The following is a 23660-nucleotide window of genomic DNA, read 5'->3' as shown; positions in this document are numbered from 1 at the left end:
TATATTCAATAAATATATGTCTTCTGTCCCTGCCTCACAATATATGTCTTCTGTCCCTGCCTCACAATATATGTCTTCTGTCCCTGCCTCACAATATATGTCTTCTGTGCCTGCCTCACAATATATGTCTTCTGTCCCTGCCTCACCACCACTACTGGCCCTGGAGTATGTATAATTACTGCAGGGCGCAATGCTCTGCACGGCCCATATACGAAAAAAAAAAATGTGCAACACTGCAAAAAGCAGCCTCCACAGTACTGCACACGGTTAGATGGGGCCCTAAGAAGGACCGTTGGGGTTCTTGAAGCCAAAAATACTCCTAACACTCTCCCTATAGCAGCTCCGGAACCAACAGCACTTTCCCTTCTCTATGTCAGAACTAATCTGTGGCGAGCCACGGGAGGGGCCGATTTATATACTCGGGTGACACCTGATCTCGCCAGCCACTCACTGCAGGGGGGTGGTATAGGGCTTGAATGTCGCAGGGGGAAGTTGTAATTCCTTCCCTGTCTTTCTATTGGCCAGAAAAGCGCGCTAACGTCTCAGAGATGAAAGTGAAAGTAACTCGAACATCGCGTGGTACTCGTCACGAGTAACGAGCATCTCGAGCACGCTAATACTCGAACGAGTATCAAGCTCGGACGAGTACGTTCGCTCATCTCTAGTCCTGAACCATCCCGACCAGGTCATGAATCTGACCGGTAATGATATTGTAGGACTCCATTCACACCGTGAATCCCACCTTAAAAAACCGCAGGAAAATATTTTCTAGGCCAGTTATTATGTTACATGTACTAGTAGTGTGCACAGGTACGCATGGTGCAGGACTCCCTGACCCTCACCCACATCAATGTCCCTTCCTGGAGGTAGCCCCAAAGGTGGACAGGTCCAGGCCACCCACACTGACCGTACGCTGCTTAGTGGCAGGACAGGAAGTTACCGCCGTACCTATGCAGATGACAACTTACTAATACCGACAGGCTAGGCCGATAGAATAACCCAACACGACAGGAAAACCACAGAGCAGAGGCAGAGCTGGATCGAGACAAGGTAACTTCCACTGGAGCAGGACTGAAGTCACATGCTTTATGCCATGGCTTGTCACGGCGGCACCTACAACACTCCCTCTCAAAGGACACATGCAGCCAAGGCCTCTTCCAGACACCCCCGCCATGGGAATGCCCAAAAGTGATGTGGATGGAGTATACTAATGGAAGGAGAGCAGGGTGATGTGGATGGAGTATACTGGTGGAAGGAGAGAGGGATGATGTGGATGGAGTATACTGCTGAAAGGACAGCTAGCCTCGAGGCAACAGGCGGCTCCCATCTGCTGAGGGGATCATTGCTGCATTGTGGGCATTGCAGTATAGAGCGTGCTGTGAGTGATTTCAGATACGAGCTGCCTGACACAGCTTCTCTCATAAAATGAGTAGCAGACAGATATTAAGTACCTCAGGTCCCTGGAAACGGTCAGGGCCTGGAATAAACTTTACTTGACAAACCTTAACTATACAAAGCACAATTTAGATCAATGACAGTACAGGAAATTAACAGACTTGAACAGTAGTACCTCCACCTGGTGATCCATACTTCAGGACGGTCTGTTGTGAAAGACAGATAGGTGTACCTATATGCCGTGATCCACTAGCTCCGGACGGCCGCATAGGAAATTATCACGTAGACAGTACCTCTGGACTAGAGGAGTATACTGATGGCAGGGAAGAGAGTGATGTAGATGGCGTATACCGAGGGAAGGAGAGAGGGCTGATGTGGATGGAGTATACCGAAGGAAGGAGAGAGGGCTGATGTGGATGGAGTATACCGAGGGAAGGAGAGAGGGCTGATGTAGATGGAGTATACAGAGGGAAGGAGAGAGGGGTGATGTGGATGGAGTATGCCGATTGAAGGAGAGAGGGGTTATGCGGATCGAGTATACTGATGGAAGGAGAGAGAGGTGATGTGGATGGAGTATACTGATGGAAGGAGAGAGGGGTGATGTGGATGGAGTATACTGACGGAAGAAGAGAGGGGTGATGTGGATGGAGTATACTGATGGAAGGAGAGGGGTGATGGGGATGGAGTATAATAATGGAAGGAGAGAGGGGTGATATGGATGGAGTATACTGATGGAAGGAGAGAGGGGTGATGTGGATGGAGTATACCGATGGAAGGAGAGAGGGGTGATGTGAATGGAGTATATTGATGGAAGAAGAGAGGGGTGATGTGGATGGAGTATACTGATGGAAGGAGAGGGTGATGTGGATGGGGTATACTGATGGAAGGAGAGAGGGGTAATGTGGATGGAGTATACTGATGGAAGGAGAGGGGTGATGGGGATGGAGTATAATAATGGAAGGAGAGAGGGGTGATGTGGATGGAGTATACTGATGGAAGGAGAGAGGGGTGATGTGGATGGAGTATACTAATGGAAGGAGAGAGGGGTGATGTGAATGGAGTATACTGATGGAAGGAGAGGGTGATGTGGATGGGGTATACTGATGGAAGGAGAGGGTGATGTGGATGGAGTATACTAATGGAAGGAGAGCAGGGTGATGTGGATGGAGTATACTGGTGGAAGGAGAGAGGGGTGATGTGGATGGAGTATACTGATGGAAGGACAGAGGGGTGATGTGGATGGAGTATACTGATGGAAGGACAGAGGGGTGACGTGGATGGAGTATACTGATGGAAGGAGAGGGGTGATGTGGATGGAGTATACTGATGGAAGGAGAGGGGTGATGTGGATGGAGTATACTAATGGAATGAGAGCGGGGTGATGTGGATGGAGTATACTGGTGGAAGGAGAGAGGGGTGATGTGGATGGAGTATACTGATGGAAGGAGAGAGGGGTGATGTGGATGGAGTATACTAATGGAATGAGAGCGGGGTGATGTGGATGAAGTATACTGGTGGAAGGAGAGAGGGGTGATGTGGATGGAGTATACCGAGGGAAGGAGAGAGAAAAATGTGGATGGAGTATACCGAGGGAAGGAGAGAGGGGTGATGTGGATGGAGTATGCCGATTGAAGGAGAGAGGGGTTATGCGGATCGAGTATACTAATGGAAGGAGAAAGGGGTGATGTGGATGAGTATACTGATGGAAGGAGAGAGAGGTGATGTGGATGGAGTATACTGGTGGAAGGAGAGAGGGGTGATGTGGATGAGTATACTGATGGAAGGAGAGAGAGGTGATGTGGATGGAGTATACTGATGGAAGGAGAGAGGGGTGATGTGGATGGAGTATACTGATGGAAGAAGAGAGGGGTGATGTGGATGGAGTATAATAATGGAAGGAGAGGGGTGATGGGGATGGAGTATAATAATGGAAGGAGAGAGGGGTGATTTGGATGGAGTATACTGATGGAAGGAGAGAGGGGTGATGTGGATGGAGTATACCGATGGAAGGAGAGAGGGGTGATGTGGATGGATTATACTGATGGAAGAAGAGAGGGGTGATGTGGATGGAGTATACTGATGGAAGGAGAGAGGGGTGATGTGGATGGTGTATACTGATGGAAGAGAAAGGGGTTCTGTGAATGGAGTATACTGATGGAAGGAGAGGGTGATGTGGATGGGGTATACTGATGGAAGGAGAGGGTGATGTGGATGGAGTATACTGATGGAAGGACAGAGGGGTGATATGGATGGAGTATACTGATGGAAGGAGAGGGGTGATGTGGATGGAGTATACTGGTAGAAGGAGAGAGGGGTGATGTGGATGGAGTATACTGCTGAAAGGACAGCTAGCCTCGAGGCAACAGGCGGCTCCCATCTGCTGAGGGGATCATTGTTGCATTGTGGGCATTGCAGTATGGAGCGTGCTGTGAGTGATGCCAGATACGAGCTGCCTGACATGGCTTCTCTCATAAGATAGATTATCTTTATACTTGCAGTGCTGATGATTCACTACACAGGAAGTCATTGTTACATTGCAATGTTCACATCAGTTGGTTTTTTGTAAAGAGATTGCAACAAATTGAGTGATAATTCTGCAGCCGATGTTATAAGGAGGAGGGGCCGGTGGATGGGGAGGGGCAGATACACAGCGGATAGTCACAGAATAAGAGGTGGCAGAAACAAGGAAAGTCCTTTATTAAAATTTCTACTAAATGAACCAAAACAGCCAATGCTGGGAATGGAGTCCGCTGCCTGGCTCAGCCACAGGCTCAATGTTTCAGCTATATTCATAGCAGGAAGTGCGAAGGGACTCGTTATTTGTATAGCTCCAGCATATTCTGCAGGGCTTTCAGGTAATTTTGTTTATTACACACACCCCCCCCCCCCTCCCCCCCGGCGCTCATTTTATTGACCTCAGAAAGATGGAAGGCGGAGTCAACCTTGAGCCGGCTATCTGAACCACGCAGAGATTTAACCCACAACCTTCAGGTCATGAGTGAGAGCTTACAGCATACTGCTGCCTTAACACTCTGACCACACAGCAACAGAATATCAATGTTGTCCAGCAGTAAATGGCACAGTATTTCCACAAGGACTGAAGGCATTTATGCTTCGAACAGCGGGGATCATGGGGTTTAATACTGGGAGCAGCAGGAATCTGTACGGGGAGGTGTGGAGACCACAGGAATGTATACTGGGGGCAGCAAGGACCACAGGGATCGGTCCTGGGAGCAGTGGTGTCACGTCCAACCAGGACATGCTGGATCTGTTACCTGCAGAGCTCACACAAATGCACACAAACTGTGTCAAAACAATAAACAAGACATGGAAACTCTATTCCTATGTAAACAAACACCAGGAAGGGACCTGCCTAAACACAGGCAATTCATCCTGATAAGGACGTACCTGACCTCGTACCTTGGTTAACCCTACGTGGGACAGGGGAATAACATAAGAAACAATATAGAAATGAAAACAATCACAGACTTAGCTTTGCGACCACAGTCAGAGCCATACTGAAGATTCAACAGCACTTCAGCTCAGCATCAGCCAAGCTAAATAACCCTGACATTACCCACAGGTATGGCTAATCACGTCCCACCTAATACCAACCCACCGGAGCCAGAAGATGGAGAACCACCTGCAAAACCTGCACCAGACTATCAGCAAGGCAGCCATCCCAGAACCAACAAGTGGGCACCACAAAGACTTGTACCAGAACTTGAGAAGACGGAACCTCCTAAGAAGTGATCTGATTCATCTGTAAATATATCTGACATCTACATCATGTATTTATTCCAAGTGCTGGACAAATGGGAGGAGGCATTACATTTTTGAGGAGCTTAGAGGAAGCAATGGTGCTATTGGGTTACTGAGAGGCTCACTGGGGTAGCGGCAGGATGAAGAGCGCGCAGAGACAGGTTGTGGCTGAAGGAAGTCTTCATGGCAGTTAGAGACTGAAAAAAAAACGATGACTCCAGTCCAAGAAGACAACAACTGCACTGCAATCACTTTCAATGGGGGTAACTGCACTGTAATCACTACCACTGCGTAGAACTGGTATCTCACCACTATTTGGTGACTACATTCTTTTAGAGATATGCTAGAGCTGCGCTGCTGTATGTGAGCCCGCCGTGTTATACTTATGCTGTCTACGATATAGTTTTTTTTTTTTTTAATTGGGGCGGGAGGGGGGGGGGGGGCTATGCATTCTATTTATGTCCCTGCATAATCCCAATTTATTATTTTCCCTTCTACACACCTTGCGGAATCTGATCTTTCTTCTGCTGACAGACCCTGATGTCGAGGTGCATGAGATTTCCTTTCTGCAGCCGGCTGCCTTTGGCTCTCTCTATGTACGCAGCTTGAGTGATCTGCCCATCTCCTTAATGTAGACTGCCTTGTGTGTACCATCCTCCCTATCTACATTCTGATACAGTACAACCTGTGTGATCTGCCCTGCCTGATGATTTGGATGCTTTCCTCCATCTCCATATTATGATTGGTGATGTACAGCCTTCTCCGCTCTGCTGCTACCTCTATCCCTGTGAAAGTAGTAAGAGCTGGCACAGCCAGGAGATGTGATGTGTGTCAGAATCAGCGGGATAACCAGCTATGTACAGGAGTTACACAGACCCTACAATGTGGTAGTGATGTGCTGTGTGTACTGCCTTGTTTTGTGAGTACTGAATGTCACTGCATTTTATTATCCAAAGCACACAGTTCTTATTATTAGGGGAAGTGACGGTGACGGCATCCCAACCCTCCAGTTATGTCTGGAGAATCAGCCAGCGCTCTCAGTCTTGACTTATGCCACCTTTGCCGTGTTATTTCCTTCATGTATTTAGTAATCTCTGCTTCCTGAACCGCTTCCTGGCTCTGCAAGATCTGACTATGTGAGTTTGTGAGCAGTGAAGACATTGTGAGAGGAGATGAGGAGGTTCCACGTCCTTCTGATTTTACTCCTGGGTAAGTCTATCATTACTGGACACTCTCCCTCATGTCCACCATTCATTGAAATGGAGAGTGACCACCTGCCCATCCTCCTTTCCACCATCTTTTAGTCTATTTGCAGTATCAGTGGGGGCTCAGCTGCTAAACCCCACAAACCAGTGTATGTGATAGGAGGTCCTTGCAGCTAAACCCGCCAATCAGTGTGTGAGGTGTGGGTGTCCTAGCAGATGAAGACCTCCACAAGTGTATGTGATGTGGAGGTTCTGGCAGCTGAAGCCCCCAGTCAGTATCTGGGATGTGAGGGTCCTAGTGGCTAAACCCCACCATTTAGTGTGTGTGACAGGTTCTGCAGTTCAAACATCACTAATTTAATCACTGATTTCACTAGTCAATAACTGATATCAGCCACGTCGTTACCATACATATGATGCTTCCCCCACCATAACCTGCTTCATAGCCGACCTTCTTATACCAAACTCCCCATATTTTTCTCATTCTGAGGAGTGTTGGTAACATCATAGAAAGGGAGCAGTAATCCAGAGAAGGCTGGTGACATTATAGAGGGAGCAGAGTAATCTGGGGAAGGCTGGTGACATCATAGAGAGGGAGCACTAGTCTTGGTAAGGCTGGTGACATCATAGAGAGGGAGCACTAGTCTTGGTAAGGCTGGTGACATCATAGAGAGGGAGTAGCAATCTGGGGAAGGCTGGTGACATTATAGAGAGGGAGCAGAGTAATCTGGGAGGGCTGGTGACATCATAGAGAGACAGCAGTAATCAGGGGAAGGCTGCTGACATCATAGAGAGGGAGCAGAGTAATCTGGCAAAGGCTGGTGACATCATAGAGAGGGAGCAGAGCAATCCGGGGAAGGCTGGTGACATTATAGAGTGGGAGCAGAGTAATTTTGAGAGGGCTATGGCATAGAAAGGCAGCGGGGTAATTTGGGGAAAGATGCAGACATCACAGTGAAGGCACAGAATAACTTGCGGAGGGTTGGTGACATCAGAGTGTAGGAGCAGGGTATTCTGAGCAGGGCTGGGGACATCAGTTTGAGGTATCTGGGTAATTTACAGATGGCTGGGGACATCAGAGATTCAGAGAAGGGTAATCTATTAAGAGAGAGAGGAAGCACGATAATCTGAGGAGGACTCATGACACCAGAAGGGAAGAAGAGAAATCTTGGGAGGTTAACCTGTACTTTAACCTGTACTGGTGGATATTTTGCTACCAGTTTGACATTGGACCCAATTCATGTTGGTGTCAGTCAAGGAATTGGTTCCAGCTTAACAACAAACCAGGCTTCCTTGAAACCCAGGGCCAGTGAGGGTATCAGTACCGATAAAATGATGAGCAGGACTTTCTGAGGACTCAGTACCAGACTGGCTCTGACCCCTGACTCATGTAGATCCAGTTGCCCCATTGTCCACTTTACGGCTTCATACACTGTATGGAACCATGAGTCACAGGATTGCCGCAGGGTCATGCAGGACGCCGGTGTAGACGCCTCTGACACCACATTGTGGTTTGCAAAATTAACTTTATTTGAAAAACTGCACAGACTCTTCCAAATATCTGCACTCTCCCCTCTTTGGCGGCAGCAAGGTCCACCAGGGTGGGGTCTTCAGCACAGCGCCCACACCCATCTCGTGGTCCAGGTTTTCTCTTCTCCTCTCACGAGTTGACTGTCTCCTGTAGCGGACCTCTTACAGATCATCCTTGGAATCCTCATCAACATACACGCACCGATCGCCGAATGATCGTTTCCTCTCTCTGATCGCTCTCCTCTCCACTTCTCACTCGGCCTCTCTTCCTCTCTGTCACTGGTGTCTTTCTCTTCTTTAACAGGCCGCTCTTTCTCTCGGTAACACACAGGGGCGCCCTCCGTTTATTTACTCACGGTGTCTCACGTCGTTCTCTGATAGCTACACACCCCATCACACCTCAGGGGTCTTCTACATCTGGCCCTTCCTCACACACGTCACTCTCAGATCCTCACCAGATCTACGAGTGGCTGTGGCTGGGCGTCCGGCTGGATGTCCCCATGCCGCTACATAACAGTGATAACAGGGTTATACTTGTAGCTCCTCTACTGGCAGGTCATACAAGTATGAGTCTCAGGACCACTAATCACAATACCATCTGGACCACCAATATGGCCACCGGTATGGTCAGGAGACACAGGGCTTCAAGGCTGGGGTCCTCCATTCCAGAGACCGCTGGGGTCTCTCTGGTCAGTGATCTAACGGGGGAGTATTATATATATATATATATATATATATATATATATATATATATACAGCTCTCCGGTGAGAGGAAGGAAGGGAATTGGGCTAATCACCGGCATGGACTCTTTTATCTGCAGGGATCTGCACACTGGGCCCCGCTAAATGCTATGGCGTTGGTAATGAAGCTGTCAAGCATGATGATGATGATGGTGATGATGAAGATGATGAAGATGATGATGGTGGAAATAACACGAATGATGATGGTAATGATAAAAATTATAACCACTGCCACATTCAAAACTATGATGATGACAATGTTGGTGATGATGATGATGATGATAACAATAATGACAGTTAGTGACTAGAGCCGGATGAGAAGTCACTGACCAGAGTCACGGCGCAGCATTCCACTAGAATGTACAATACCTTTAGGAATAGTTTGGCCCCCGTAGTGGGGGCCCCACAATCCTCAGGATGAGCAGTTTTGAGGCTCCGCCCACACGTTCTCTGCAGCATAGGACTGAGGGTGCCAACATTACATAACCAACATCGCCCCAAGTTTGTAGGAATGTACAATACTTGCAGCAGGTCTTCGGTGTCTCCTGACCGAATCTTGTGTTCCTTCTTTCCTCTCTTCATCTGGAATCTGATGGGGACAAATAAGCCGAAACAAGAAGTGCAGGACCAAATGTTACGGAAGAGAAAAAGGAGAACATGGGTGGGGCCAACAGGGGCCCTAAGAAGAATAATCGTGGAGAACGCAGACCCTGTAAGGACCGCTCCAGCACAAGGTAAGTACCGCGACTGGAGCGAGGCTTCCGTGGCAGTTGTCCCATCTCCAGGGACCTTCGGATCACCTCTGGCCTCAGGCTGCTGGGCTTTATGGCCCTATTACACGGGCCGACAGTCGTTGGCGCTCGTGCAGACCATTTACACCGACAGACCTGCCCGCTGAATCTCGGGCTTCTCGCTCAGCGCTTCTATGTATAGCACTGAGCAAGGAGCGCTTACACGGAACGACAAGGCCGCGATCCAGCGATGGAAATACCTGTGAACGGAAAGTGGGCGATTGTTGTGCAGGTACACCACACGATATCGTACCGCGTGGCACATTACAGCTACTGCCAGACTATGGGGGAATGCAGACGGCCGGGTCAGATCCCACTGCAAGAGTTCCCACAGCGGGATGCCAGCCGTGTCCCTGCAGTGCCACGCGGCTCACCTCCTCCAGTGTCTGCTCTCTCTGCGATGTGCCAGCTGGTGCACAGCCGCACATGTGCAGAGTGGAGCCGGTGCGTCAGCCGTGACGTCTCTGTGCGGGCCACTGAGAGACTCGCACAGAGGTGGGACGCGCCGCCATTTGTTTAACGCACCAGTTTTCCCGCTTTTTAAAGCGTGGCTGTCTGCATCGGATTACATAAACCAATGCAATCCTATGGCAGCGGGCACGGGCGGGCATTCTGCGGGACATCCCGCCACGGAATTTCTACCTGTGTTCATTCAACCTATGTGAAAGCAATTTAATGTGCCTCCTTAACCCCTTGCAGACCTGACCTCTTTTTTTTGTCTATGTCATTCCTGCCACTATACCTTCGGGGTCTTTCCATCACCGTCGCTGTCCGCGGCCGCGGGTTTTGCTGGACAAGTTGTATTTTTTAGTGGAAGCATTTAATATAATATATTGGATAACTTTTAAAAATCGTCAACTGGACTGAAATGGAAAAAAATCCCTTCTGCGCCATTTGTTTTTGGCTTTTGTTTCTGCGGCATGCACGGCGCTGGCGGACCCGCTGTGTTCCGTGGGGCAGCCCCGTTGCAGCGATACTAATGTCACGTCCGTTTTTATGATTTACTACTTTTAAAAGTTGCAAAAACACTTTTGCCTAAACCATTCATTTCTGTGGGCACATTAGGGAGCTGTAGAGGTAATTGTCCACGGATCGGCGGTGCGAGGCCTGCTGTATGTACAGAGGGAGCTGTAGGGGTTATTGTCCACGGAGCGGCACTGCGAGGCCTGCTGTATGTACGGAGGGAGCTGTAGGGGTTATTGTCCACGGACTGGCGCTGCGAGGCCTGCTGTATGTACAGAGGGAGCTGTAGGGGTTATTGTCCACGGACCGGCGCTGCGAGGCCTGCTGTATGTACAGAGGGAGCTGTAGGGGTTATTGTCCACGGACCAGTGCTGCGAGGCCTGCTGTATGTACAGAGGGAGCTGTAGGGGTTATTGTCCACGGACCGGCGCTGCGAGGCCTGCTGTATGTACAGAGGGAGCTGTAGGGGTTATTGCCCACGGACCGGCGCTGCGAGGCCTGCTGTATGTACAGAGGGAGCTGTAGGGGTTATTGTCCACGGACCAGTGCTGCGAGGCCTGCTGTATGTACAGAGGGAGCTGTAGGGGTTATTGTCCACGGAGCGGCGCTGCGAGGCCTGCTGTATGTACAGAGGGAGCTGTAGGGGTTATTGCCCACGGACCGGTGCTGCGAGGCCTGCTGTATGTACAGAGGGAGCTGTAGGGGTTATTGTCCACGGACCGGCGCTGCGAGGCCTGCTGTATGTACAGAGGGAGCTGTAGGGGTTATTGTCCACGGACCGGCGCTGCGAGGCCTGCTGTATGTACAGAGGGAGCTGTAGGGGTTATTGTCCACGGAGCGGCGCTGCGAGGCCTGCTGCATGTACAGAGGGAGCTGTAGGGGTTATTGTCCACGGATCGGCGCTGCGAGGCCTGCTGTATGTACAGAGGGAGCTGTAGGGGTTATTGTCCACGGAGCGGCGCTGCGAGGCCTGCTGTATGTACAGAGGGAGCTGTAGGGGTTATTGCCCACGGACCGGCGCTGCGAGGCCTGCTGTATGTACAGAGGGAGCTGTAGGGGTTATTGTCCACGGACCGGCGCTGCGAGGCCTGCTGTATGTACAGAGGGAGCTGTAGGGGTTATTGTCCACGGACCGGCGCTGCGAGGCCTGCTGTATGTACAGAGGGAGCTGTAGGGGTTATTGTCCACGGACCGGCGCTGCGAGGCCTGCTGTATGTACAGAGGGAGCTGTAGGGGTTATTGTCCACGGAGCAGCGCTGCGAGGCCTGCTGTATGTACGGAGGGAGCTGTAGGGGTTATTGTCCACAGACCGGCGCTGCGAGGCCTGCTGTATGTACAGAGGGAGCTGTAGGGGTTATTGTCCACGGACCGGCGCTGCGAGGCCTGCTGTATGTACAGAGGGAGCTGTAGGGGTTATTGTCCACGGACCGGCGCTGCGAGGCCTGCTGTATGTACAGAGGGAGCTGTAGGGGTTATTGTCCACGGACCGGCGCTGCGAGGCCTGCTGTATGTACAGAGGGAGCTGTAGGGGTTATTGTCCACGGAGCGGCGCTGCGAGGCCTGCTGTATGTACAGAGGGAGCTGTAGGGGTTATTGTCCACGGAGCGGCGCTGCGAGGCCTGCTGTATGTACAGAGGGAGCTGTAGGGGTTATTGCCCACGGACCGGCGCTGCGAGGCCTGCTGTATGTACAGAGGGAGCTGTAGGGGTTATTGTCCACGGAGCGGCGCTGCGAGGCCTGCTGTATGTACAGAGGGAGCTGTAGGGGTTATTGTCCACGGTCCGGTGCTGCGAGGCCTGCTGTATGTACAGAGGGAGCTGTAGGGGTTATTGTCCATGGAGCGGCGCTGCGAGGCCTGCTGCACGTACAGAGGGAGCTGTAGGGGTTATTGTCCACGGACCGGCGCTGCGAGCCCTGCTGAATGTACAGAGGGAGCTGTAGGTGTTATTGTCCACGGACCGGCGCTGCGAGGCCTGCTGTATGTACAGAGGGAGCTGTAGGGGTTATTGTCCACGGTCCGGCGCTGCGAGGCCTGCTGTATGTACAGAGGGAGCTGTAGGGGTTATTGTCCACGGACCGGCGCTGCGAGGCCTGCTGCACGTACAGAGGGAGCTGTAGGGGTTATTGCCCACGGACCGGCGCTGCGAGGCCTGCTGTATGTACAGAGGAAGCTGTAGGGGTTATTGCCCACGGACCGGCGCTGCGAGGCCTGCTGTATGTACAGAGGGAGCTGTAGGGGTTATTGTCCACGGACCGGCGCTGCGAGGCCTGCTGTATGTACAGAGGGAGCTGTAGGGGTTATTGTCCACGGACCGGCGCTGCGAGGCCTGCTGTATGTACAGAGGGAGCTGTAGGGGTTATTGTCCACGGACCGGCGCTGCGAGGCCTGCTGTATGTACAGAGGGAGCTGTAGGGGTTATTGTCCACGGACCGGCGCTGCGAGGCCTGCTGTATGTACAGAGGGAGCTGTACGGGTTATTGTCCACGGACCGGCGCTGCGAGGCCTGCTGTATGTACAGAGGGAGCTGTAGGGGTTATTGTCCACGGAGCGGCGCTGCGAGGCCTGCTGTATGTACAGAGGGAGCTGTAGGGGTTATTGTCCATGGACCGGCGCTGCGAGGCCTGCTGTATGTACAGAGGGAGCTGTAGGGGTTATTGTCCACGGACCGGCGCTGCGAGGCCTGCTGTATGTACAGAGGGAGCTGTAGGGGTTATTGTCCACGGACCGGCGCTGCGAGGACTGCCGTATGTACAGAGGGAGCTGTAGGGGTTATTGTCCACGGACCGGCGCTGCGAGGCCTGCTGTATGTACAGAGGGAGCTGTAGGGGTTATTGTCCACGGACCGGCGCTGCGAGGCCTGCTGTATGTACAGGGGGAGCTGTAGGGGTTATTGTCCACGGACCGGCGCTGCGAGGCCTGCTGTATGTACAGAGGGAGCTGTAGGGGTTATTGTCCACGGACCGGCGCTGCGAGGCCTGCTGTATGTACAGAGGGAGCTGTAGGGGTTATTGTCCACGGACCGGCGCTGCGAGGCCTGCTGTATGTACAGAGGGAGCTGTAGGGGTTATTGTCCACGGACCGGCGCTGCGAGGCCTGCTGTATGTACAGAGGGAGCTGTAGGGGTTATTGTCCACGGAGCGGCGCTGCGAGGCCTGCCGTATGTACAGAGGGAGCTGTAGGGGTTATTGTCCACGGAGCGGCGCTGCGAGGCCTGCTGTATGTACAGAGGGAGCTGTAGGGGTTATTGTCCACGGACCGGCGCTGCGAGGCCTGCCGTATGTACAGAGGGAGCTGTAGGTGTTATTGTCCACGGACCGGCGCTGTGAGGCCTGCCGTATGTACAGAGGGAGCTGTAGGGGTTATTGTCCACGGAGCGGCGCTGCGAGGCCTGCTGTATGTACAGAGGGAGCTGTAGGGGTTATTGTCCACGGAGCGGCGCTGCGAGGCCTGCTGTATGTACAGAGGGAGCTGTAGGGGTTATTGTCCACGGAGCGGCGCTGCGAGGCCTGCTGTATGTACAGAGGGAGCTGTAGGGGTTATTGTCCACGGAGCGGCGCTGCGAGGCCTGCTGTATGTACAGAGGGAGCTGTAGGGGTTATTGTCCACGGACCGGCGCTGCGAGGCCTGCCGTATGTACAGAGGGAGCTGTAGGGGTTATTGTCCACGGACCGGCGCTGCGAGGCCTGCTGTATGTACAGAGGGAGCTGTAGGGGTTATTGTCCACGGACCGGTGCTGCGAGGCCTGCTGTATGTACAGAGGGAGCTGTAGGGGTTATTGTCCACGGACCGGTGCTGCGAGGCCTGCTGTATGTACAGAGGGAGCTGTAGGGGTTATTGTCCACGGACCGGTGCTGTGAGGCCTGCTGTATGTACAGAGGGAGCTGTAGGGGTTATTGTCCACGGAGCGGCGCTGCGAGGCCTGCTGTATGTACAGAGGGAGCTGTAGGGGTTATTGTCCACGGACCGGCGCTGCGAGGCCTGCTGTATGTACAGAGGGAGCTGTAGGGGTTATTGTCCACGGACCGGCGCTGCGAGGCCTGCTGTATGTACAGAGGGAGCTGTAGGGGTTATTGTCCACGGACCGGCGCTGCGAGGCCTGCTGTATGTACAGAGGGAGCTGTAGGGGTTATTGTCCACGGACCGGCGCTGCGAGGCCTGCTGTATGTACAGAGGGAGCTGTAGGGGTTATTGTCCACGGAGCGGCGCTGCGAGGCCTGCTGTATGTACAGAGGGAGCTGTAGGGGTTATTGTCCACGGAGCGGCGCTGCGAGGCCTGCTGTATGTACAGAGGGAGCTGTAGGGGTTATTGTCCACGGAGCGGCGCTGCGAGGCCTGCTGTATGTACAGAGGGAGCTGTAGGGGTTATTGTCCACGGACCGGCGCTGCGAGGCCTGCCGTATGTACAGAGGGAGCTGTAGGGGTTATTGTCCACGGACCGGCGCTGCGAGGCCTGCTGTATGTACAGAGGGAGCTGTAGGGGTTATTGTCCACGGACCGGTGCTGCGAGGCCTGCTGTATGTACAGAGGGAGCTGTAGGGGTTATTGTCCACGGACCGGTGCTGCGAGGCCTGCTGTATGTACAGAGGGAGCTGTAGGGGTTATTGTCCACGGACCGGTGCTGTGAGGCCTGCTGTATGTACAGAGGGAGCTGTAGGGGTTATTGTCCACGGAGCGGCGCTGCGAGGCCTGCTGTATGTACAGAGGGAGCTGTAGGGGTTATTGTCCACGGACCGGCGCTGCGAGGCCTGCTGTATGTACAGAGGGAGCTGTAGGGGTTATTGTCCACGGACCGGCGCTGCGAGGCCTGCTGTATGTACAGAGGGAGCTGTAGGGGTTATTGTCCACGGACCGGCGCTGCGAGGCCTGCTGTATGTACAGAGGGAGCTGTAGGGGTTATTGTCCACGGACCGGCGCTGCGAGGCCTGCTGTATGTACAGAGGGAGCTGTAGGGGTTATTGTCCACGGACCGGCGCTGCGAGGCCTGCTGTATGTACAGAGGGAGCTGTAGGGGTTATTGTCCACGGACCGGCGCTGCGAGGCCTGCCGTATGTACAGAGGGAGCTGTAGGTGTTATTGTCCACGGACCGGCGCTGTGAGGCCTGCCGTATGTACAGAGGGAGCTGTAGGGGTTATTGTCCACGGAGCGGCGCTGCGAGGCCTGCTGTATGTACAGAGGGAGCTGTAGGGGTTATTGTCCACGGACCGGCGCTGCGAGGCCTGCTGTATGTACAGAGGGAGCTGTAGGGGTTATTGTCCACGGACCGGCGCTGCGAGGCCTGCTGTATGTACAGAGGGAGCTGTAGGGGTTATTGTCCATGGAGCGGCGCTGTGAGGCCTGCTGTATGTACAGAGGGAGCTGTAGGGGTTATTGTCCATGGAGCGGCGCTGCGAGGCCTGCTGTATGTACAGAGGGAGCTGTAGGGGTTATTGTCCACGGACCGGCGCTGCGAGGCCTGCTGTATGTACAGAGGGAGCTGTAGGGGTTATTGTCCACGGACCGGCGCTGCGAGGCCTGCTGTATGTACAGAGGGAGCTGTAGGGGTTATTGTCCACGGACCGGCGCTGCGAGGCCTGCTGTATGTACAGAGGGAGCTGTAGGGGTTATTGTCCACGGACCGGCGCTGCGAGGCCTGCTGTATGTACAGAGGGAGCTGTAGGGGTTATTGTCCACGGACCGGCGCTGCGAGGCCTGCTGTATGTACAGAGGGAGCTGTAGGGGTTATTGTCCATGGACCGGCGCTGCGAGGCCTGCTGTATGTACAGAGGGAGCTGTAGGGGTTATTGTCCACGGAGCGGCGCTGCGAGGCCTGCTGTATGTACAGAGGGAGCTGTAGGGGTTATTGTCCACGGAGCGGCGCTGCGAGGCCTGCTGTATGTACAGAGGGAGCTGTAGGGGTTATTGTCCACGGACCGGCGCTGCGAGGCCTGCTGTATGTACGGAGGGAGCTGTAGGGGTTATTGTCCACGGACCGGCGCTGCGAGGCCTGCTGTATGTACAGAGGGAGCTGTAGGGGTTATTGTCCACGGACCGGCGCTGCGAGGCCTGCTGTATGTACAGAGGGAGCTGTAGGGGTTATTGCCCACGGACCGGTGCTGTGAGGCCTGCTGTATGTACAGAGGGAGCTGTAGGGGTTATTGTCCACAGACCGGCGCTGCGAGGCCTGCTGTATGTACAGAGGGAGCTGTAGGGGTTATTGCCCACGGACCGGTGCTGTGAGGCCTGCTGTATGTACAGAGGGAGCTGTAAGGTTTATTCGTAGGATTTTGGGGACTTATGACTTTTTGATCACTTTTTAGTCGTATTCCTTTTTTGGGGCAAAAGGTTGCTCATAAAATGCGATGCCTCGGCCCGGCGCTGCGTAACGACATTTCCCAGCAGGATGGATAACGGAGTATTTTAATATACAGACTTTTACAGATGTGAAAATAACAATTAGGTTTTTTTTTCTTTGATTTTTTATGCTAATCCTGGGAAAAGATTTTTATTCCATTTTTATGTTTTTAGTCTGAGGCCTGAACATGTGATTTTCTGATCACTTGTGTGATATACTGCAGTACTTCAATGATGCAGCACAGTGTGAGCTGGGACACATTAACCCCTCCCTGCCCCATAACATAACTGTACGTCCTGGCAGGGAAGCATTTTCCATGAATGGTCATACAGTTACGTCCTGTGGATGCCGTGGGCTCATATAAGCTGAGCCCGCACCATCCGTAGCAGAAGTTAGCTGTGACTGACAGCCAGCCTCCTGCTGCAACAGAGCGCCAGCCGCACATCCGCATACAGAAGAAGAGTTCGTCTGACAGGTACTCAGCGGGAACAGGAGGGTTCTGCGTGGGATTTCCCATCCGTGCGTTCCCGCCTGCATCGGGCCTCGCTCATATTCCTCCTTGTTTACAAATGTTTTCAAAAATGTAAAAACCGCCATGTTTTGTATCACCGCATTCACAGCGGCCCGGGCAGGAAACGGAACACACTGATTTCACACACAGAAAACAGAAAAGCCAAAGCTGAAATGCTTTTTGGTTCATTTCGCCATGCCCCCCCCCCCCCTCTCCAAATGCAATGAAAGTATTTTAAAAAGCCGTATGTACCCAATACGGTACCAATAGAATGACGGCTCGGCCCGCAGAGCACACGCCCGCACAGCGCTCCGTCCACGGGACATAAAACAGCTCTGCGACTTTAAATGCAGAAAAATATTTGCCAAAAGAGGAAGGGTTTTATTGCAAAAGTGGAAAAACCTAAAGTGTATATATATAATGCTGGTATTGTTATAATCGTCCCGACCCGCAGGAACATGGATCATGTCATGTGTGCTGCGTAAATAACAGAGCACGGGGCGGGCTGGTGTTCTCGCCCCGCACTCGGAATGTGTGGTAAAACATGTTTATTCATTTTATGCCCAGAAATTGTCCCAATGAAAACTGCAGCTCGCCGCACAAAACCCCCCTCAGACGGCCATGTGGATGGAAAAATAAAAAAGGTATAGCTTTAAAAAGTGGAGATGAAAATCCTTCAAAAATCATTGCGTCCTTGGACCAAAATAGGCCGCCACTAAGGGGTTAAAAGGCCCCAAGCTGCCATTGCACCCCACGCTCTGCGCCCGGTGCTCTAGAGTCACGGAGAAAGTGAGTAAATATATGAAAATAAAATATAGCATTATTTACATACAATAAAAGCCCCGCCCCCAGGCAATACACACATATAGGGATACAACAAAAGTGTTATCCCCTGGGTATTTACCACCCGTATCGCATCCGCAAAAATCTAAGCTGAGAGGGTCTTTATCCTGGTGGAGGATACGGGCGCTGTAGAGCAAGTGGGCACAAAAAGCCCCATAGATGGACATCACAAATGGCTGCTATTAGAGATGAGCGAACCTACTCGGCCACGCCCCTTTTTCACCCGAGCGCCGCGATTTTCGAGTACTTCCGTACTCAGGCGAAAAGATTCGGGGGCCACTGTGGGTGAGTGGGGGGTTGCAGCGGGGAGTGGGGGGGAGAGGGAGAGAGAGAGGGCTCCCCCCTGTTCCCCGCAGCTACCCCCCGCTCCGCCACACCTCCCCCCGGCGCCCCCCAAATCTTTTCACCCGAGTACGGAAGTACTCGAAAATCGCGGTGCTCGATCGAGTAATTACTCAAAATGAGTAGATTCGCTCATCTCTAGCTGCTATATATTGCAGTAGTGATGATATATGATTATAATGGACAATCCCCTAGTCCATACAGCCTTTCTATAAAAAACAAGTTTGAGACTGGATTTCCTTTAACTTTTCATGGGCCATACTGTGAAATCCTTGTACCCATTGTGCTTCTACAATAACATGTTGTCCCAGAGTCCTCTGCTCCCTCTTATTGGAGGCCGCAATAATTCCATGTCTGGAAGCTTCAGATCTCTGGGGTCCCCGTCATGGTGGATATTCATATGGTTATTAGGAGGGCAGAGACACGTCGCCAGGTAGATGACACCAAAGGATTTACGTGATAAATCTGATACTCTTTTCCAGTGTTTACACAACAAAAAGTGTGACCTTTTTGAATATAGGGGCATGCAATGCAGCGGCCCCATGTAAGACTGCCCTTGTTTCCGATGGTCTACTGACGAGTCCGTCCTTAGCGCTCCTGCAGCTTCTGTACGTTACAGAGGGGAAGTCAGCTATTCTGTCAGCTGTTGTTGAATCCATTTTGGGAATCTCCCCGTAACCTGGAGTATGTCCTTCACCTCTCAGTGCTTGTCCTCGTATGTACCGATAATCCGCACTTGGGTTTCCGCAGTTGCTCTATTTCTTTAGGTTAGGAGATCTCGTCTATCGCCTGCCATCGCATTATTGTAGCTCTTTTCTGCACTTGCTTTGGTTTCTGCTGATTTCTGAATCCAGACAGGTAAGTTTGTCCTTCTGGATTTCACGGCTCGGTCTCGGGCCTCGAGAGATATAATTCCGTTTCTGTATAAATTCCACCAATTTATCTTCTGTGGACACCCAGATGGTAAAAATGTCATCTATGAATCTAAGACATAATAGTATCTCCTTAGATCAGAATTCATATTGCTCACTGAACACAACTTCCTCCCAGTGCCCACGATGTAAATTTGCATATGTTGGAGTGTCAGGCGTGCCCATCGCGGTCCCCAAGGGTATGGTGGTAAATCTCATTACCAAAAGAGAAGACATTGTTATGTTGAGTCTTTCCAAAAATACTTTAAGAAAGTGACTCACGGCTTCCTTCCCTCCGGCATGTGGAATAGATGAATACAGCGCCTCCACGTCTAGACTTGCCAGGAGGAATGGCTGTTCAATAGATATCTCTTGCAGTCTTTTCATGACGTCTGTTGTGTCTCTGAGAGACATCTCTCTCTCTCTCTCTCTCTCTCTCTCTCAGTCTCTACCGATTCACATTCACGGATGGGAGCACGGTGCAGAACTTCTGGGAGTAGTAGTCCCCAACATTCACTAGGCCATCCTCTCGGCCTCCTCCATTCTGTAGCTGCGAGTTGAAGTTACCCACGGACAGCTGCCTTGTAATCCTCTCTCTGACAGGACCCACTCTCCTCTCTCACAGCTTGCAAACACATATATATCAAGCGTCATCACATGACAGACAAAGATACATTTTCCAGGCAGTTAGCTCACATACCAGACACTTAACTCATTCAGTGCTGCAGCTATGCAACGCACACCATTCTTGCAACATAAATAACACTGACAACACAATACTGAGCATACTCACCATTCAGGAGGGACCCTGTTGTACTGGGCCACTACACATCAGGATGTAGTAGAACTGTGTTTGTCATGTGCTGTGCCTGTAAAGTGTGAGAATCAGGATGGATGTAGCAGAGCTGTGTTTGTCATGTGCTGCGTGTGTAAGGATCATAATGGATGTATCATGTAGCAGAGCTGTGTATGTGATGTGTGGGGTCAGGATGGAGGGAGTAGAGCTGTGTGTGCAATGTGTGGGAATCAAGATGTATGTAGTAGAGCTGTGTGTGATGTGTGGACATCATAATGGATGTAGCAGAGCTGTGTGTGTGATGTGTGGGGTCAGGGTGGATGTAGTGGAGCTGTATGTGTGATGTGTAGGGATCATAATGGATGTACCATGCAGCAGAGCTCTGTGTGTAAATCTGGATGTAGCAGAGCTGTGTGTGTGTGATGTGTGGGGGTCAGGATGCATGTAGTAGTGCTGTGTGTGATGTGTGGGGTCAGGATGGATGTAGTGGAGCTGTGTGTGTTATGTACCATGTAGCGTAGCTGTAGCACTAGTACTATAATTTCCTAATAATAACTAGTCTTTCTTATGTTTGGGGATCAGATTCAAAGTCGATCTTTTGTAACATTTTGTGTCCTGTAGAATATTATTACACATTTCTTCATACATAAGACTTGACATCAAAACTATATTCTCACCCCTGGGCCTTATGCACACGGGGCAAATTGAATTACGGATCCGCTGCTCAATGTGCCCATAGATGTGCATGAAGATTCCTCTCACCACTCACACCAGTGGATATTATTTGCCGCCGCTCCATGCTGAAATAAAATCGCAGCATGCTCTATTATCAAGTCAATGGAAGCCGTCCCTGCTGCGGCACTTCTACAATGAGCACTGCGGCAGTGTTGCGGATCCGTGTCATCATCTAGGTTATGGTGCGAGGAGATCTGTACTGCGCATGTGTGTCGGCGCGACATCTGCATACAGAAGAATAATTTATCTGACAGGTACGCAGGGTGGCCAGCAGCGGGCATAGGGGCATTCCGTGCGCGATTTCCTTCACAGAGCCTGTGTGTGCCCGCCTGCATGAGGCATTATCGGCAGATTTGATTATTATATTATTGCTTTTTTCAAAATAGAGCAATGCTTCCTTTTCTTTCTTTGTTACATTTTGAAATGTCCTATTTTTTCCTCTCCTCCTCCAATGCAACAATTGATATTTCTGTAGTCCCCTCATGGTGGTGCTTTGACACTCCTCGGGTGTGAGTCTGCGAACGGACCTTCTGAAATATCTCTTTACTCCTGTACATGTAGATCTTCTGGATCCCATAATCCCCCAGATTACTGATTTATCATCACTGTGGGTCGTTGGTTTCCTTCCCCTCTCTAAGTAAATACCGCATGAGTGAACACAGGGTCCCTAAAAACCTCTGTTCCCCTCTGGCCTCCTCTGCGTCCCTTCTTATAGAGGATCCCCCTCTAGCATTGGATTGGAATCTTGTCATTTCTGTGTCAGAGGTTTACCTGAAGAGGAATTGTCTGCCTGGTGTCATCCTGTCCTCTCCCGCCTCCTCTAGTATCTTGTCATTTCTGTGTCGGAGGTCTCCTCATCTGCCTGGTGTCATCCTGTCCTCTCCGGCCTCCTTTAGTATCTTGCCATTTCTGTGTCGGAGGTCTCATCATCTGCCTGGTGTCATCCTGTCCTCTCCGGCCTCCTTTAGTATCTTGCCTCTTCTGTGTCGGAGGTCCCCTCATCTGCCTGGTGTCATCCTGTCCTCTCCGGCCTCCTTTAGTATCTTGCCTCTTCTGTGTCGGAGGTCTCCTCATCTGCCTGGTGTCATCCTGTGCTCTCCGGCCTCCTCTAGTATCTTGTCATTTCTGTGTCGGAGGTCTCCTCATCTGCCTGGTGTCATCCTGTCCTCTCCGGCCTCCTCTAGTATCTTGTCTCTTCTGTGTCGGAGGTCTCCTCATCTGCCTGGTGTCATCCTGTCCTCTCCGGCCTCCCCTAGTATCTTGTCATTTCTGTGTCGGAGGTCTCCTCATCTGCCTGGTGTCATCTTGTCCTCTCCGGCCTCCTCTAGTATCTTGTCTCTTCTGTGTCGGAGGTCTCCTCATCTGCCAGGAGTCATCCTGTCCCCTCCTGCATACTCATACATCCTGTTGTGTCTGAGATCCTTTACATCTCTAACAAATGCAAAATGTTTCCTCTCCTTTAGGGATGTTGTAGATTATTATAGCTCAGCTTGATAAAGACTAGAGATGAGCGAGCACCAAAATGCTCGAGTGCTCGTTATTCAAGTCGAACTTTTCATAATGCTCGAGAGCTCGTTTTGAGTAACGAACCCCATTGAAGTCAATGGGGGACTCAAGCATTTTTCAAGGTGACCGATGCTCCACATGGGGGAGGTTGTGTGAAACACCTAAAAACATCATAAAGTGATGGAAACACCACAGAAACGGATAGGGAACAGCAGGGGCAGCATGCAAGGATGGATCTGAGGCTCTCAGGTCCCAAGCCAAAATGGGGGCAAGGACCTGACGGTCACCCCACTAACAATTTACAAACCCTCTTTAGCAAGGCACATCTAAGCTAAGCTCCACACTAGGTGCAACCAAGGCCAATCACCGCCCACGGGTAACACCACTGCCTCTTCTCCTGGGTTACATGCTGGCATTGCTGTCCAATCCCCCACATGACCCTGCGTCCACAGCGTACTGAAAGTTTTCCCTGTGCAGCATTCAGGTGCCCTCATGCCACACGCTGGCTTGATAGCCACACCACCCTTGTGTCTATTTATAAGTGCGTATTGGATGAGCAGGAACCAGAGGCACACACTGCAGAAGGTTGGCAGGGCCAGACAGCGACCCTCATTGAAAGTGTGGGCGATAGCCCGCAATGCTGTTGAGAATTGATGATAGATTGACATATGATCATCATTCCAATCCCGTGCCACCTCCGTCACAAAATTGTCAGGAGTCACAAACGTGGGCATAAAGGGGACTCAGGTGCCAGCACTTCTACACATCTCCACAATTCAACAACCCATTCTTAAACAAAAGATTAAAAGTTTACCCAGAGTCCAGGTGAACCCCTGAAACATTTGTGTACCAAGAGTGCAGGTAAGAACCTGAAAGATTTTTTGAGCGACAGCACGTACTTGCTTAATGGGACTCAGGTGGCGGTCCACCGACAGGCAAACTACCGCCTGTCCAAGCCCCTGCCTCTCCCTGAGGGGCTTGTTAACCAGGCAGACAGCATGAACTGTAAAGAAATTAGTGGCCAAAGATGGACACCACGCTGTGATACGTTTCTGTACGCCGTGTGACCGTTTTAAAATTGTGCTTCATAGCTGACAAATCGCAGACAAATTAATGTATGATTGTAAGTGCCATCCCATGCCACCTCCGGCGCAGCATTTCATTAGCCACAAACACCAGCATAGGGGGCACTCAGAGGCCAGTACTTCCACATTGTTTATGAAGAAAACAACCCATTTTAAAAAGAAGACATTTTTTTTTACCAAGATTGCAGGTGAGAACCTGAAAGATTCTTTG

General features: G+C 51.5%; 1 protein-coding gene across 4 annotated transcripts in view; it reads left to right on the top strand.

Moving 5' to 3' along the window:
* Positions 1–6231: 6231 nt before the first annotated feature.
* The window catches only part of LOC136626860 (uncharacterized), a 56022-nt gene continuing 38593 nt past the window's right edge, over positions 6232–23660 (top strand). For 3 of the 4 annotated variants that reach the window (XM_066601818.1, XM_066601817.1, XM_066601816.1), the window contains exons 1-3: positions 6232–6366; positions 8714–8839; positions 9241–9367. In XM_066601818.1, coding sequence (XP_066457915.1) covers positions 6330–6366; positions 8714–8839; positions 9241–9367 — 290 coding nt within the window. In that variant the 5' untranslated portion in view covers positions 6232–6329. The remainder of the gene's footprint in view (positions 6367–8713; positions 8840–9240; positions 9368–23660) is intronic. The other variant, XM_066601819.1, reaches the window with a different exon arrangement.

This window comes from Eleutherodactylus coqui, chromosome 5 (genome assembly GCF_035609145.1).
Source record: "Eleutherodactylus coqui strain aEleCoq1 chromosome 5, aEleCoq1.hap1, whole genome shotgun sequence".
NCBI lineage: Eukaryota > Metazoa > Chordata > Amphibia > Anura > Eleutherodactylidae > Eleutherodactylus > Eleutherodactylus coqui.
This window is presented reverse-complemented; position numbering and strand designations above follow the sequence as displayed.